The sequence below is a fragment of the Rhipicephalus sanguineus genome, chromosome 5, assembly GCF_013339695.2.
Source record: "Rhipicephalus sanguineus isolate Rsan-2018 chromosome 5, BIME_Rsan_1.4, whole genome shotgun sequence".
NCBI classification, from domain to species: domain Eukaryota; kingdom Metazoa; phylum Arthropoda; class Arachnida; order Ixodida; family Ixodidae; genus Rhipicephalus; species Rhipicephalus sanguineus.
The window spans coordinates 54,074,590-54,092,684 of NC_051180.1; the positions used below are offsets into that span (position 1 = coordinate 54,074,590).

At 47.2% G+C, this 18,095-nt stretch overlaps 1 protein-coding gene and 1 long non-coding RNA gene across 2 annotated transcripts in view; one reads left to right on the forward strand and one right to left on the reverse strand.

The window, feature by feature from the left end:
• The window catches only part of LOC119393628 (basic helix-loop-helix domain-containing protein USF3), a 26,701-nt gene extending 13,564 nt beyond the window's left edge, over nt 1-13,137 (forward strand). The window contains exon 5 of the mRNA XM_037660735.2: nt 1,137-13,137. Within this exon, the coding sequence (XP_037516663.1) occupies nt 1,137-6,292 (5,156 nt within the window). The 3' untranslated portion in view covers nt 6,293-13,137. The remainder of the gene's footprint in view (nt 1-1,136) is intronic.
• On the reverse strand, nt 12,968-14,452 carry LOC125758720 (uncharacterized). Its single transcript, XR_007416350.1, has 2 exons — nt 14,211-14,452; nt 12,968-14,160 (listed from the first exon to the last, which is right to left on the reverse strand). It is a non-coding gene; the product is annotated as an uncharacterized LOC125758720 (long non-coding RNA).
• Between the last annotated feature and the right edge of the window lie 3,643 nt (nt 14,453-18,095).

Genomic DNA, 18,095 nt, shown 5'->3' on the forward strand with positions numbered 1-18,095 from the left:
CATGCCCCTCTCCAGTGCCTGTCCAATTCTGCTCGTATGCGAAGTGACGTAATCTTGCCCGTGGCCAACATTACACAGCACCAACTGTGTCGATTGGTCCTCTGCACTACGAAATGGCTCCTTGGGCCTGCGGTGATGCAGTTTTGTCCACACAGTCCACATTTTCAGTTTCTTGTGCTGCCCCTCTGCAGTTTTGTAGAGCTCCTAGACTACCAGGACAAGCGGTATTGCCAAACCAAAAGCCTCCGAGGTGGAGAGGCGTCTCACGACATTACCGCTAGGGGAGGGGTGCATACCTCACCACTACCTTCTACTCTTCGCACCGCGCTTCCTCCCTGCGCCACTATGACGTGTCTGACACGTGGAGGAAGCCTTGCCCAGTCGTTGGCTGCGCACCGATGACGTAATAGCTGACATCGTGTTACATTGCCGAAGTGGGCGTAGTCAAGACAAAGGGCTACTCCTACCCCTCTCCGCTGCCAGAGAAGGGTGGGAAGGACGAGCGCAAAACCGAAACCAGCCAAAGCGGGTTGTTCTATACCCTGTAACTTCCTTATTACAGCACTCACTCGTAAAGTTCTTGCGGCAGGATGTTCACTTCGTACAAGTGCACAGTTGTTTCTCCATCACAGTTTTCAGACCGTGAGGTTGTTTACTAGCCCTTTAAAGCTGGGGCGGGGAGGGGAGACAATAAGGCATCTGTGGAGTCTATATTTGTTAAAATATTCATGCATTCTTCCTGTACTCCTTGATTACAAAATCTCATTATCACTGCTGGTATCTGTTGGGTCACATGCCTTTTCTTAACCAATGATAGCCTCAGATTATTAATTATCTGATTGTTGACATGGAAGTGATCTAGCCACATGCTGCTAAGAAAAGCTTTAGGTCCTTTTCAGCTACTGATGATTGTTAAGCTACAAAACAACAACCTTCTTTGAGAGGCAGAAGACAGATGGACGGCCTTTGCATTGGCAAAGGCTGTCCATCTGTTTTCTGCCTCTCAAAGAAGGTTGCTGCTTTTATAGTCAACAGTGATCAAATATAGAGAAGTGAGGAGCAAGCCTAGACTTACCATCACCCATTGCTCCAATTAATGTGTGCATTTTCTTTTTCTTCCCCATTTTTCTCAACAGCCACCGTGTTTGCTGGTTTACGCAAGCAGATCAGGGAACTGGAGGAACTGAATGCCAACTATGCGAGACTGCTTACCACAGCAGGCATTCCCCTGACGAGTGGGCCTGAAGAGATTTGGGACCACAAGCCAAAAAAGTATTCCTTGAAGCACCTTCCTGACAAGCAACGTGCCTTACTCGCCTGCACTGAGGTCAAGACTGTTCTTCAGCGGCAGCAGCAACAGCAGCAACCGTGCCAGCATCACGGCACCCCAGCCGTGTCGTCACGGCCCGCTGCAGAACCTCTCGCTCCTAAAGCACCGCAGGCTGCAGTGGCATCGACTGTACCACCGGCACCACCCCCTCCAGCAAGCAGTGCACGGGACGCGATGCCTGGGTGCACACTGGTAACTCAGGCACTTCCATCGGCACCCGTCATGTCTACAGCCCAGCCATCCGCGGTCACGGTGTTTCAGCAACAACACCCTCTAACCGCGGTCACACCCGCAGCTACCGGTGTGACCGCGGGAGCGACAGGCGGAGTCGTCTCGCAGCCCATCCTTGTGATCAATGACCAGGGCGTCCCCGTGCTGCAAAACGTGGTGACCTTCCAGAACACTTCCATCATCCTCAATCCTCAGGGGCATGCCATGGGAGCACGCGCGCCAGGATCGGTGGTCTCCTTCGCGGGGCCCGACATGCTACCCCAGGTGCACTTGGCAACGGGTCAGAGCACCGACGACTTTGCCCACTCGGCAGCAGCACTTGGTGGCCTGATGCAATGTGACCCCAAGCTGAAGGAGGCTGCCAAGCTCTGTGGCGTCCAGCAAAACGCGGCAACATTCCTCTCGGGTGCAGGTATGGTGATGAACCAGCCCCTCCTCTCCCTTGGAACTGGAACCACAGTGATTGCCGGACAGACAGCACCGGCACCGCAGGTCCCATCAGCGTTCCTTCTTCCATCTGGACAGATCATTCCTGTCGTCTCGCAACCGCAAGTGGTCAGTGCACCTATGCAATCGGCACACCCTCTTGGGAGTCAGGTGGCAGCTAATGCTGCAGCAGCTGTGAGCAGTTGTAGCACTTCTCTCGCGAAGGTGGTGCAGTGTGACGGTACACAAAGCTACATGTGCAGGGAGCACGCATCTGTTCAGAATAAAGCGCTGGCATCTACACCTTCATCCAGTGGAGCTGCGACGGGCACTGCTGCAGCACAGCCAAGTGGGAACTGCAGAAAGCAGCACCACTCCTGCCCACAGCATTCATCAACTTCCTTGTCAAAGTGTATTGCCGTGCCAGACAGTTCAAGGACAAAGCCAGTGTGTTCCCACGCAGCATCCAAACAACCTCTATGCATCAGGCCCAAGCCGACTTCACAGACGCCAGACTCTAGTCAGGTTAAGCCTTCGTGTGCACGTAAAGGTGGTGGTGGCAAGAAAGTGGCAGCATCAAAGTCCTCTCCTGAGTTACCAGCCAAGAGGGCACGCACAGACGCACCACGGTCAGATGAGGAGGCTGCTTCGCACACCTCCACCTGTTCATCAACCACAGCAACCGCCTCAGCCCACAGCACAGAAGGAGTGAGTAGCACAAGCAACAAAGACATTTCACCACTCGCTGCAGACATTCTCGCCCAAGCGACAGAATCTATCTTTTCGTGTGGTGGCAATGTGGAAGCAGCGGTCAACCAGGCAGCAAAGCCGAAGAACAAAAGTCCGGTGTCGGCAAGCTCGAGTGATCAGGTCACAGCTCCTGCCGTTTCGATCCCTGCCACCGTAGAGACTGACACGAGTACACAGGCATCGACCACCAGCACAGCATCTTCCCCTCCCAGTACTTCAGTCGCCCTTACCCAAAGTCAGTGTTTAAGGACGGCTGTGCTTGCAGAAGCAGTCTGTAGCAGCGAAACTGTTCCAGCCAACAGTACTGTTGAAGAGGCACCCAAGATGAAAAACATTTTTGAAAATAGAAGGCTAACAGAAATGGATGCAGAGACGACATCTACTACTAGCCAAGTGTCGGTGGAAAATGCCGCACAGTCACTATCTGCAAAAGAAGGGCAAGATGACGTACAGGCATCTGATAGCGACCGTAATGAACTGCCCAGTCTTAGTTTACACTCCATAGTGATGGAGGAAAACATTGATATATCTCCGAGCGTCAGTTCGACGACTTTCACTGAAAGTTATGTCTCGGTCAGTGCCAGCAGTAATGGCCACAGCACGCCCCAGGGCTCCTCTAAGATCCCCGACTGTGCCGCTTCCATACTCTGCCAACTCACTCCACCCAGCAGCAAAGGCAGTGAAGATAATAGCAAAGCCTTCGTTTCAAGTACCGACAGTCTAGCATCGGATCAGGAGTTGCCCCTAATATTGAGCATACCTGAAGATGACGGTCACGGTTCTCTCAACAGCAACTCGAATCCGGGTCTTTCTTTCCCATCACTGTCACCTGGGGATCAGCTGGAGCATGAATTGGGAAACAGCACTGCCAAAACAGTGGAAAGCACGAGTAGCCTATCTCAGTTTGTCCTCACTCCACCAACACCACACCTTCCAGCCAGTGCAGCACAAGTATCGGTCAGCTCAAGCTCAACCAAGAAAAAAGAGTCATTGGAGAGCAACACATACACCTATGTTGCGTCTGAGAGCTTCCCGACGCCCCCAAGTCATTCAGAGGAGTTGCACACCATTGGGAACACCGGCAGCACCAGCAGCAAGCAAGACTGCCACCATGCCTCTCGATCTCCACAACTTCATAGCGCACCTCCCGCAAAGTTGCACACGGAGGCATCGTGCCACAGTTTTGTTTCAAGCGCACCGCCTACACTCCCAATGCACAGCCAAGGACTGCAGTTTTCAACAGCATCAGCAGTAACTGCGCCTACTCAAGTGCACAACATTTCGCTGCCTGGCTTTAGCACAGCTCAGGGCTTTGCCACTCCCAAGGAGCCAGAATCTATGCCTCTTCTGGACCAGACCAGCAAGCCGCCCCCTTCGCCATGTCGTATGGTCCGCGACTCTGGGCGTTGTGCAACACCAAGCAAGAGTCCATCTGCGCAGTTTCCAATGTCCATAAATCCCTACATGACGACCACTCCTTTTCCGTTTCCACGACCTGATCAGTACACACCTTGTACCAGGACACCAACTCTCCAAACCAACACACCGAATAGCAGTAACACTGCATTGTCATGTTATTCTGCCGAGGCCTTAATTGGGACACAGAACTTCTTGCCATCTTCTTACCGGCTCACGCCCCCCTCATGTGCCCAGGTTCCCACAACTCAGAGGTCATCCTGTCAGCAGTCATCACGCCCTCAAATTTCTTACTCTGCAGAGAGCCTTATTCAGTCACAGGCTAGCAATCCAAAGAAAGATATCCAAACAAATGCCAAGGAACCTAGCTTTTCAAACCATCCTGGATTTGTGAACAGGCTTCCTTCTTACCAGCCCCAGACCAGCACACAGCACACTACAGGGCACTCGCATCAGCGGCAGCTTCCAGCCAGCACGTCTCAACAGATTCACTTGGCCAGCACAACTGTGTCGGGGGCAACAGACAACAGGTCGCAGGCATTGCCTGTTTCAACAGCCGTGCCTCCTCAACCTACCACAGTGCACAGCAGCTACACAGCACAGTTTAGCAACAGCGCGCAGCGCAGCTTGGCAACAACTCCAAGCCGATACCCAATCCATACTTACCACACAGCCAAGGATGACTTCCCCATGCTGCCCTCAGCACCACTGCACACTCCACCTCTGCACACAATGGCGCCACACATGTCGCAATCTCCCTCATCACGCAGCCACCACATGCAGCCTGAGACAAGCTCTAACCAGAACATGTTTCAGCACCAGAATTATCCGTACCCAAATTTTTCTCTCGGTCATCGGAGCCCCAGTTTCAGTACGTGTGCTACCTCCCGGCCTGAAGTTCCAGCAACAAGTCGAGTGCCGACCAGCTGCCTTCAGGCAACATCCCCCCGACAATCTCACTTTGGAATGCAGGTGCCTACATCACAGCAACAGGGTTGCCTGTTTCCAAGTGCCTCCTCAGCATCTCTCCTGCCATTGACGTCTGAGTTCGGCCCTCAGTGCTCTGGTCCGTTGGCCCCGCCTCCACCACCAGTCTTTGGCAATCTGTCCCAACATTGCGCGCAAGCACCGCATCTGGTTAACAACCTGATCCCCGGCCCGTTCGCCACAAATGCAAACTCCATATGTGGTACTTCACTTCCTCCACCAAGCATGGAGAGTGAAAAGCAAGGGGGCCGCAGGGACAAGCAGGGCATGCACCTGATGTCCGAGACGAGCTGTCCCGACACTGAAAAGCAGCAGCCTAAATCAAAATCCAAAAAGAGCAAGCCCTCAAATACCTCATCGCACAATGCTGTGAGCAGCATACCATACTTTCCAGATTTCAGAAACGAATCTCACAACCACGCGTTGATAACATTACCCCCGCCTCCAGCACCTTCACAAAAGCTACCTCACGCACCTTCCCTTCCGTCGGTGTCCACATCAACCTCGTCGGCACTGCCTTGGCCACATCATCATCAACAGCAGCAGCACCAGCAGCTGCAGCAGGCTGCGCAACCACCGCACTCAAAGCCCAGTCATACCGGCACTGAAATCGAGCGGAGTGCAAACATCAGCAGCGCTGCTTACAACCCGCTCTTCAGGCCTCAGTCCCAGCAGAACAGCATCAACCTGAACCTCAACGGGTCTGGGGCACCAACGTCTCACTCCTCCTCTGTGACTTCCTTCTCGCACCACCACAGCCCCTTACAAAGGAACACGCAACACGGCAGTGCATCGACGTCATCAGTCGCATCTGTAGTATCTATGACTGGCCCCAGCATTTCGACGGCCACGCAAGTGGCCCCTTACTCAAACTGCGCAGTTGCACCGTCGCAGCATGTTCCCAACTTCAATTTGAGCAACATCTTTCCCGACATTGGCTCGGGCGAGCAAGGCAGGGCCAGTGCTGCACCGCCGCCGCCATCCACACACTTTTATCCATCGAGCCGCGTGTTACACAATTCGTTCAACCACATTCTACCGCCTCCGCCTCCACCAGCACCAACTCATAACAACTTTGTGCACTCGGGCCACCATGCACCTTCCTTCTCCAACGTTATTCCTCCACTCACCTTTCCTATGCATGAACATTAGACCTTCCTTGGTCCCCAACAAAAAAGAAAGTTTGGGAAGGCAGCCACTCAACAGACTTTCCAGTCTGTTGCACATTGGCAGCTGTGTTGAAACTGCGCATACATTGGTGCTCCTGTACTTACTACTTCATAGCTTTCATCTTTTCGGTGAAGTCTTTGTTGGTGTTCTTCTGTTAAGTGTTTTGCGTTATATTTATTCCTCCTGTGTGTCTGTTCCATAGTGTGCTCTTTGGGGCTTCTTTAGCCACTTGTTAAAAAGGAAACAATGTCTGATGTTTTCCTACTTGGTGTTCTAATTTAAAGGCACAGCTCCTAGCCACAAAAGTTCAACCGACGAAACGTGTGTGTGTATATGTTCTACAATGTGTGTGTGTGTGTGCATGCAGTGCTGATTCAAAACCTGTGTCCCCAAAGTAACATTCTTGATCGCAAAAAGCTACTTGCTCATTGCTCAATTGATCCAAGTTGGTTCTGCTCACTGTGTTTTTGCAAGGATATGGGACAGTTATGTTGGGCTTGAAGCGTTTGTGCATATTGTACAGTCTTTATTGTGTTTCAGTTGTCGTAGATTTGACTACAGATCTGCAGAGAGCAGCTATAACTGGGTCCTAGTGTGTTTTGATTTATATAATATGGAACTGAGGTATAATTTCAGACAACTTTTGTCTGGCTGTGAAAGTAAAGACGTGAGGGTACAGCTCCTGAACCTGTATTACTAAACCATATAGTTTTGGGCAAGTAAGGCACCATCTTCAGCTTGTGTAAGCTTGTGTAGCTTGTCAGCTTAAACCAGTGGTTCTCAAATGGGGGTCCTATGAAGCCATTTCAGGGGGTCTGCGAAATCCATACTCAAACAAAAAACAAAACAAAAAACGCCTTTTTTTTAAGGCACACTATGTCCCGTGACCTTTAGACTTTTGGTATGCTTCACCGCATAATGGTTTTGCATTGCGGCGGAGCTAACTTATGCTTTCCCTTCTCCATGAGATGGCTGTAAAGCTTTTGTTGCAATTTTCTACGACATATGCTTTTTCCAGGCTTGCATATTTGAAAAGCAAGGATAGCTAGAAATGGGTGGAATGTGGCTGCTGACTGCACAACTTATTGGCAAGCTGTTGAGATCGAATTGGCATGGCACTTTAGTTTGACCATTATTTACCAGGGAAAAACAAAGGACACCTGTTTCATGCTGCATGTTGTGTTAATTTATGACAGCTCCCCCCCCTCCTTTTTTTCCCCTTTCACTGCAAGGGGTCCCTCATCACTTCCACTAGTCCACAAGGGGTCCCCGAAGCATCCATGGCTGAGAACCAGTGGCTTAAACAGTTGTGATCAACTTGGCATAAACAATGTGCAGCCACCATTATCTGTTCTTGTGGCTGTTTGTCGGTGGTCGAAAATTAGTGCAACAGGCTGAGTGGCAGCCATCATCACAGTACAAAAATTGCTATTTGATGTGCCCAGCCTGTCTTATCCAGTACAAATCTGAACTTGGGTGCCTGAAAAGGTTTTTTGAAATTATGTAAGCGATTAGGCTACACCTAGAGCTAATCATTTGTGCCGTAATTTAAGTGAAGCACTTAGTATCGAGGAAGTTACAGGCGATGAATGGTTACCCTCTTCCAGAGCCGTACTTTTGCCCCTCAACTTCTTCGCCAAGCGGTCAGGGCTAAGTTTTGCTTTTGCAATCCACTGCAGGCACATGGTAGATTGCAGACACCACACTCCATGTTTTTCTGGTTGATCTCTGCTCCACCAGATACCACCACTAACCAGGCCGCTTGCTCTCCCTGTACAGACTCTGAGAGGCCTGTCAGATCAGTCATGCTAGTGACGTCCCAGAGCAATGCTGCATCATTTAAAACTTGGATATGTTGAAAAACCCTATAATAAATTGCATACTTTACTCACAGCACTTAAGCTGGTCCGTTGATTATCCAAATGACCTCCACTACCAGCTCAATAGGTTTGTAGGAAATTGTCAAAACCATTTCAGGTCCCTTTAGAAAAACAAGTAGAAAATATGTTTGGTGACGCTACACTTCTTTACACATAATGTACTTTAGTGTTAAAAAAAGTAATCGTTTTTTTTATTAGAAAATACAAGTTTAATTGCTCGTGAATAAATGTTTTGCTAACAAAAATGCTTCGCTGTAGAACGCACCATATAGGTGACTATTTTGTCTTTTATTCATAGATGCCGTTATCTTGGGCTTTTACGTGGAATCATTTCTCAGTTTCGGACATCATGACATCAAATTAACTAGTTCATGAAACACCGAGTAGACTTGTGGAACAGTTTTTATGAGTACGATTATACCGTAAAGCCATTGATTTAGTTGTAACACGTGCAAAGTGGCATCGTTAACAGCCTGAGGTGGCAGTAGTTATAATATGACCTTTAACAGAGGGGTGCATGCTTCAAACAGATCCACTCGTTTGCCTGCAGCTCATGACACCCGCAATAGCAAAATTTCTGAAACTGTCACCATTGTCTGATGTGCTGATTTTCAGCGTCTCCTATACCAAGTTTAGTTGCTTCTAGTGTGCTGTGTCTACAGGTAAATCAGGTTAATAAACTCTTGCTTATCACTCAGGGCAAAACAAGAAATGCACAAAACCTCTAGTTCGTCATGTCTCTGAGATCTGTTATGAATTTCAGTGTTCTCAGGTTGACACATCCATCGTTTGCTTTCCTTTCACAGCTAGCAGAAGTTGTCGGCAAGCATACCATTCAAAGCTTGCTTTCTATGAGTGTACAGGTAAGCATAAATGGACAGCTGGATCCTAGGTTCAACGTCATAATTGTTACTGTTTTTTCTGTCTTGATTTGTGAAGCGGGTAGCTCTTATGATGTGTATGACAGATGTTTTAGGCAGGCAAATCTTGTGTGTGTGGCCCCTCGTGTACATATTTATAATCTCTCTGCGTGTTCTACCCATCCGTCAGTTTCTGTTTTTTGCGCTCTTTTCTTTCTTAACGTATGCGCCTGCTTTCTCAATCACATAATTTTCACCTTTCCTACGGCATAATGTCCACTGCGGTGTGTCATGGCAGTTGGCAGCATTATCTTTTGCTTTTAAAAAAAATGTAACGTAGAAGGGCATTGAAGTTTAACTGGTGTCCGTTAAAGATTCTAGTGAATCCGTTAAGGAAAATTATGTGAAACGAAATTCACTGCAGTCAAACCTCAGTATAACAAACCTACATTTAGTAAAATCCATGATATAGAGTAACTTATATCATTTTTTTATATCATTTTATATCATTTATATCTTAATTTTTTTCAGCAGTGTGTATACCTTTCTGTGTAACAAAATAACCTTGTTTCAGAGTAGATTTTATGAACTCGGCGTGTATCGTGTGCACGTACACAGATTTGAGTCAAGCGTAAGGCATCACACACCGGTGAATTCATCATTTGCACACGTCCGTCTAGCACTACGCGAAGAGAATAGAATCAGTCAACTTTGACAACTGTCGTGCCGTAGCAGAAACAACACCGAACTTTGTCCCGTTTGTGTTTAGTCTTACGGATACACTACAGAATACGCCGGTTGTGATTTGGAACGGCGAAATTCGTCATTCGGAAGTGTACCAACGAATACCTCGGCAGTGACGGAAGAAAGGTGCAGTCTCGGTGTCATCGCACCATGTTTTCGTTATCTTAAATGACATCCCATTTATCTCGTATTTTGCAATTTGCTACAGCCTTATAAAAACATCAGATGGCAGCAACATTGGCAGGCCATAGTGATGACATGCCATAACGTGTGGCTCAATAAGACAGTGACTACTACAAGCAGGCATAGGTGGAATCTCAGACTAATGAGCAGGCACTAGTGATGTAGAACTATTGATGGTACTATCGTTAGTTCAGTCACTATTGAACTATCAATGGCAAAAAGAACTATCAATAGCGCTATCAATAATAAGTTTGATAGCACTACCGATCTGATAAAATCAACCACACGAGCTCATTGCAGCATAAACTTGTTCCCCAAGTGTGTGGAACAGGAGGAGCAGGCTGAAAGGCAAGGAAGTCTACATGCTTGCGCTCCTTTATCATAGTTCTTGGCTGATGACAATTAAATTGATTTATTCATGTTTACAGGAAACGAGATTGTTACATTTGATGTTACTGTCCGGCTTCAAATTTATATTGCATTCTCTGATTTCAAAATGACAAGAACTAGGTTTGTTCATTGTAAGGTGTAAGTGGTTATTTTTTAATTTGAATTTATTGATGGGGCCATATTCCTGCGTTTTCACTGCTGAAATCATTTTTATTTTGCCAAAATATTGCTCATAAGTTAAGTAAACACAGTATCACTGATAGTGGGCTATTGCAAATTACTTTTGGCAATATCGCCGGCCAGCAACAGCATAACTATTCACAGCACTATTGGTAGTAATGTTGGCAGTAATACTTCCGACAGTGCTATCGATAGTTTCTTTGCACTATGGATAGTTCAACAAAAATTATTGATGCTATCGATAGTCAATTAGCCGATAGTAGTGCATCACTAGCAGCAGCCCCCCCCCCCCCCATAATTAATGGTCAACTTTCCTGCACTATTCTGTTTGTAGATTCTTACTGATAACATGCCATCCACCAAAACTTTTCAGAAAAATTGCCGAAACATGCATATGTCAGCCGAGTAAAATTCTCTAACAAACTTTTCTACAGCAACTACAAATTTGTTACTTTTGGACCTGACTATGTAACATAGGAGTCTTGTGAAGGGTGTCGACTTGGGCTTGTTGGTTTGTCATCCTTGTAAACTGTTGCGCGTGAAAGACGTAGACAGGGAACAAAAATACACTCCGTGCTTGTCTTTTTGTGTTTCCTGTCTACGTCTTTCACGCGCAACAGTTTTGAGGAGTCTTCTGTCAACTTAGCATCAAGTGCACATCATAAAAGAACCGCAAGTGCTAAAAATGTGCGTATACGGTGTGTAAATATCCTATGGTACAGAACCGGCATGTGTAGTGTGGGAAATGCTTATTAAATGCATTTGAAGTGCAGTGCGTTTCATCCTGCCAAGCTTGTCTGAAAGGTTCCATGAACTTACATATTGTTGCAATGCTTGTGTTGCCAATATCAAAAACTGAAAGTTAATGCAGATACTTTTCTTTTGCGTAGAATGGCCAAGAAAACATGGTGTTCAAAATCCTACAGAGTTTCTTGAGTATTTTGCACTTCTAATATATAGGTGTGGTTAAGGTAGGTTTGCACAACTAAAGCAACCTAATATCTGCTAGAGCTAGTGGAAAATTTGAGGAAGTGGCGATACTGAATTAACAATGAGTATTTATCGATGCATGTGTTTTTTCATTGCAGCTTGTCAGTGCGCATGCAAAAGGCTTCACCTGAATTTCTAACAGTGACTTCATTAGTGTTCCAATGCATACAGTCGTGCTCACTCCATTAAATTTTTGTTACGAACTGGAAGCAGCAAGGCTGTCTAGGCAGCATTTTATCAAGAGAATTTTCCAAGTTGGTTCATTATAGGATAAGTTTGAAGAAGTTTGAACTGTCCTGTTATGCCACTAAGAGCCACTGTACAGTTTGATAAAGTTAGAAGTCGTAGAAATTGGTGATATTTCTTTCCTCTGTGTTTGTTAAATCAATAGAGTCGCCAAAAGCAGCTGGCACATCAAGTATAGTGTCAACTCTAAGTCCTCTTTCATTGGAAGTATTGTTGTAGTGGTAACGCTGGCTTGGAATGTCTCGCTTAAGCTACCAGTGTGTAGCAGTATTGTGCTGCCTCCCCCCACATAAACACAAGCAGCTGTTTTGGATATGATGGTCGTTGATGAAAGAAGGTGCTTGCCTTTGTGGTGAACACAAAGGGTTCTCCCTTCAAAACTTTTCACCAGACCTCAAAAAATGTGTCGTTCACTTACTGTATAGCCTCACATTAAGGTTACAAGACGGTGCAAAAGCTAATGCGTTTCAACTCCTGTTGCATGTAAGAGCCTGTACATCTAGTCAACACACCTCTCCAGCCGATCGTACTCTATGCGTCATTTGCATTGTAGATACCCTTGTCCCGCCTCATTTGCAGCGATGTCTGGTGGCGAAACAAACCGTGTTCTCATGTATAAAGACCGACCCCCGATCACCTCCTTGTCATCACACGACTGTAATCCCCCTTTACATGCAATTTTCCTCATGTAAGCTTGTTACACAGGATGGATGTACGTAGTGGTACACGGAATCATGTTTTGCACAAATAGTGTAGGTTATTGCTGTTGATACTTCATTGGTGTGCACAACAGAGTCAGTGTACAAACCGGTCACTGTATTTTAGCAGTTTAACTCACTCGGTGTGCTGTATTGTTTTTTCATGTATTGCAGTCGCTTTGCACGACTTTGCATGTATATAAGCTCAGTGTAAAGGTGTTTCTATAAGCTTTGAGAGGGTGTTGGTGCTGTACATATGTTGGAACAACATGCATCGTGTGATCTGTTTGTTGTAAAGAGGCTGTTAGTGTATCATATGCTCAATTTCTCGTGCATGGTGAAGGAAGAAGCACTTTTGTAAATTATGTTAGGGCCCCATGTTGTTTGCTTGGTACGCTTTGTTTGCGGACTGACGATTTGACAAATAATGAGTGCTTTGCAATAAACTTTTCTTTCATTTTATTCTGCCACTGTGTGTGATAACGTTTGAGTAAGACCAGTTACTGCCCATGTACTTACTTCATTCAAATGTACAGACACATTCTACTCATCATAAAACAAATGTATGTGAAGTGAGGGCCTATATATTTTACGAGCACTACAAAACATCTTTGTAATCTGGCCAAAAGATACTCAAAATAAAAAGCTCATGTGGTCGTCTTTGCACTGTTTCTCATTTTGTTCCCTTTGTGCAAACATATCCTGAGGTCTGTCCGATACATACATATATTTGCAGGCAACGTACATAAACTTAATAGCCGAAAACATTGGCTGTAGCATCAGACATGCATACTTCACATATTCGAGTGTCACAAAAGCTTCACCAGCGTCATGTATGTCATGCATTTGTGCTGGCATCATTGCACAAGAACTTGACAATGAAGAACATTCTGGCTTTGGCGTCAAAGATGTGTACATTGTTTTCCCATTCGAGCATCACAAACTTAAAATGTGCTCAGGCATCGCTTAATCGTCGTTGCGCCCCTTGCAAACCGATTTAAGGTAAAAAGGGATAGTTTGCAATTGGCGCATAGAAATAGATATTCTTAAGAGTAAGTTCACGGGGAATAGCGATGGCTATTCAGCGTCGTCAGAGGTCTTACAAGTCCGCTTGAAGTTTGCCCAATTAGCCGCTAAGGGAGATGTTAAGACTAGTTTCCAGAATTTCCAGAAAACAGGCTGTGCCACTGTTCCTCGCCCAGTATTCGCCGGAGCTTGTCGTGGGGGCGATATTCCGGTGCTTTCTTGCGCCACAGTCCCAAAGGGCACGGAGGTACGTTGCGGAGATCGGGCCCAGAGTGTGGCTTCTGCGATGTCATGTTGTCGCTGTCGGTGATAGGCACTGGCGTCCCTGACGTGAGACTGAGTGCACACTGCGACGTCACTAACGGCGGTGAAGCGGCGGCCTCGGTGTCTTCTGCAGGCGTTGATATCTGCGTTGCGATGGCGCCAGGCTTCGCCACGGCACACTCCTTGGTGCTTAGTGAGCTGCCTGCGGTGCCACAGACAGTCGAAGGTTCTTCACTCTCGCACGTAGTCCACGAGCATCCGTCGAACACACAAGAAACTTCACTGCCATAGGCTTCTGCTAGGGCGGCGTATCTCTCTGTCACACTTTCAACCGCCTCTCTTAAGGTTCGGCCGGCATTATGTGGTTTGTCAGTCATAGCTGCCAAACGCTGGCTAAACACAATAGCGTTCCAATAAATATAACTGTCTGCCTGTACACTGCGCGTTGCAGCAGTTTGGATTGGCTTTTGTTCAACACGCCCAGACTGAAACGAATGTCATCAAACAACTGAACTCGCCACCAAACCAACCAAACCAACGACTACACCTACACTACACCAACTACGGATATTCTAGGGACCGTACTGACCGGACACCAACTACACTCGTTCATATCAGTACAGTGTACTATATCAGAGAACACCCATTCATTACAGCATTACAGCAATTACAGTACATTCATATTATGCGCAACCCGCGTAAGCGATGATGATGACGATGATGAGGCTGCGGCCGTTGATGGCAGCCTACGTCTGAACAATCAGCAAACCTATTATTTGTCCCAGAATAAAATAAATGACGACGTTTGTTTTGCATGTACAAATAAATTACGAGCAGTCGTGCAGGGAACGTTTCAGAAAGTGCAGCAGCAACGAGATGCCGAAACGAATACGAGAGTGCAGATGTCGTGCAAGCCCTCTGCTACGGTCGGCTGTCTCGCGAACTGTGCAGGTTGTGATTCGTAAAAGTGGCCGCCGCTTACGCTGCCTGGCATTTCAAACTACCGGAAAACATTCACTGAAGTATTCCTTGGGCACCGTTAAAATAGCCACGAATGCAGTCGTCTGCGTCGTCTGCTGCGGTTACAGCCATCGCCATCTTGTGCTGCACGGACTCTGCACTACCTCACGAGTAAGTGCAGGGAATTCGTGAACTGGTCTTGCACGACGGCTGCACTTTTTTGAAACGAATACCGCGGTGCCGACGCCGCCATGTTGAACTCGTGAAACGAATGCCGGAGTGCAGCACCACCGTGAACCGGTTCACGAAGTGCAGGTGAAACGAATGGGCCTTAATACTATTTCTTCTGGAGTGGAGGTGGCGCCCCCATAAGTGAAGCCGGTCGCCACCATATTGCAAAAGGAAAAACTGGGAAGCAGACGACGGAGTGCGCTCCGTTTCCCCGCCGTCGCAGTTGTCTTTGGGGACGGTGGCATGCTTTTGTAAAGCAGTTAAACATTTTACGAGGCCATGGTAACTTCGTGCGTCGCTTATGGCTGCACAAATCGCAATAAGAAGACGCCTGGGATCACTTTTCACGTGTAAGTGTCCTCATTTCGTTCGCTGACGATTGTCTGTTTTTCGTGCATGCTGTTAAACTGGAAACAATTTGAAAGGTGCGCATACATGTAATACATGCGTACAGTTGTAGCGACGAATATTTTACGCTTTAAATGTTCGCTGACACGACGTTGTACGTGCTTTTTAAGTGTATACACGAAGTGGGTGCAGTCTAGCTGGACGTACCGAGCATTATTGGTACGAGTAGGAAGTCTGAACGCCCTTAGAATTCCGAGCTTTCTGGTGTTTTCTTGCAAGTCAAGACTGGCGGCGTGCATGCATATTTATCCGGTGCATGGATATCGAATTTGATGCATGTTTATCGAGGAATTGGCAAACGCAACATTCCATGACGTGATTATCCGTGTTACATGTTTCCAAAACACTGCGCGCAGCGTTCTACCTGGGAACGTGGCGTTCGAAGAAGTTGTTAGAGAGCTAAGGACGGTGACCAGCTCGACCAGCTCTGACCACCTCTGCTCCATGTAAAACAATTTTATCTCTAAAATAAGGTGCCGCCCGTTTCATGGCCGATCCCCCGCGGTGGGTTGCGCCAGGTTGCCAAGGAACAACCAACCAACCAACCACCTCTGCTCTATTCACTTCGCAGAATACTGCTTCGACAGAACGGGGCAGACGGCCTGGCAGTGTACCTACAATGTTTCCTGCTTTCCCAGCGCATCTACAAAAGCCTGTTAGTTTCTACCTCCTTGACGTAGCTTCAACACAAATAGTTACGAAAAGAAGAAATTGCGGCAAAAGCAAGATGTAACTCTTGAAATCCGACCAAACCGAAACCGAAACACCGAAGGACGCGGCTGCTGCGGCTGCTTTACTTCTTTATGCGTCTAGTCTGAGAGGGCGAGCTACCTCGTTTTGAGGCTGTGCGCGCTGCGCTTGCCGTGATGGCACACGTCGCCCACGTAGGTTAATGCTTGCGAATCCTCCTTCTGGCCAAATGTTCGCGTGATGGATGTGTGCTTATGTAAAGAGAATAAGTGCGTTCCACGGTAGCTTGTGGTTACCCCTTGAACACTGACGCCGTTAAATCACAAAAACCCAGTTCCTAGTAACACATATGTAATTACAGTGTTCCAGCGCGCTCGATATACGAAGCACCCCTTCGACAACAGATTATTCTGAAAGTCTGCAGCTGACAATGGTTGTATGACATAATTTGTTTCATAAACGAGAAGAGGCAACTGTTCGTGGGTTTAAAGCAGTTTCCATCTCATTTTTTGATTGTGGGACTGCAAACCAACGCGCGCGCCGCGCGTATTCCATTGCCGTCTATGGCGGTCGCGCCCTGTTTTTCCTCTAGCTACATGGCCGCCGGCGGCTTCACTTGCTCCCGTTGGCGGCGGCCGGGACTGCCACTCCAGAGGTTCTATTACAGTTCTATAGAACCTCCTTGGGTGTGACTACAGTGTTGTACACTGTAGGTGTGACGCACGCGCAAGACACTAAAGAGAAAAATGGTTTTTACTATTTCACGATACCAAAAACACTGCGCTTGATGCGAAAAGACGATTATTAAGCGGGAAAACGCGCAAAAAGAAAATGAGGGTGGCGACGCCACCTTGAAGCTCCCGCACCAAACATCGTGACATGATAGATTTTGACGTCACTAGCGGCAATTTCGGCGCGAAATTTAAAAATGAAACTTTTACCTTGATTTTTTTCTCTATTGATAAACCTATGATGGTGAAATTAACGACATTGGAGTTTTCATAGTATAATTTATCAGTCTAAACTAATTTATTGTTTCACTTTAGTTCCCCTTCCACGTTTGTCTTCACCTGTTCTGTGTATAATCTCCATTTGCCTAAAAAAAATGCCATTCCTCGGTGACTTTTGCGCGAAGAATACTGCATTTTGTGTTACACTTTTATGCGGATGCAACGACCGTGACATAGCTAGACCACAACAAGCGTGCAAACAAACATAGAGCAAAATAAGTTTCTTAGATATTATTTGAGCCTGTTTCCATCATTTTCTTTTTTTCGTTTCCGTTTGTTGTGCGCACTGTTTTTTCATTCCCGTTTGTTGTGTGCACTGTTGGGTATGGGGTGTCTCAGCTTGTGGCTGCATCTGCGCAGAGCTGATAGACGGAGCGGACAAGGCGACGGTGAGTTAAGGCAAAGTTTATGTACGTATGTACATATAAACAGAGGCGTTACATATTCGGCACTGGGGCCGACAGCTTGTTGGGCTCGCACAGAGGTGCGACGACGACCCGGGATTTCTTCGCTCGCTGACCCTCTCTCCGCGCAGCTTGGTTCTTTTATAGCCCTGGGCGATCGCTTGCATCAGCCAGTAGTTCGAAGCCTCCAATAAGGTACCGCCGTTGGTCGCTGGCTGGAATCGGACCCGTAGAGGAGAGGGCTTGCCGCACGTTGCGCGAGAAATTTCCGTCGGTTGCGTCATACGCATCGCAGGAGTTGCGGGGGGTTGCATGAGACTCTGGCCTCGTTGCATCAGCTGGTGTTGACGCTGATTGCATCAGACAGTCTATCGATGTTGACGCTGGTTGCGTCAGACGTTCTCCCAGCTTGAATGTCTTGTCAAAGCAAGGAAGTTTGGGTTGGGAGCCCTGGCATAACAGTACTTTGCGCTGAAAGCTGGCTACCTGTGAGTCCGGCCATGCAAAGGCGCCTCTACAAGTAGATTCAGCACTCTGGACACGTAGAAGCGCCGATCCAGTATCACATTAGTAAATTTAACATTTCCCTTCAATGTCCTGTTAATGAGCAGCAAGAATATT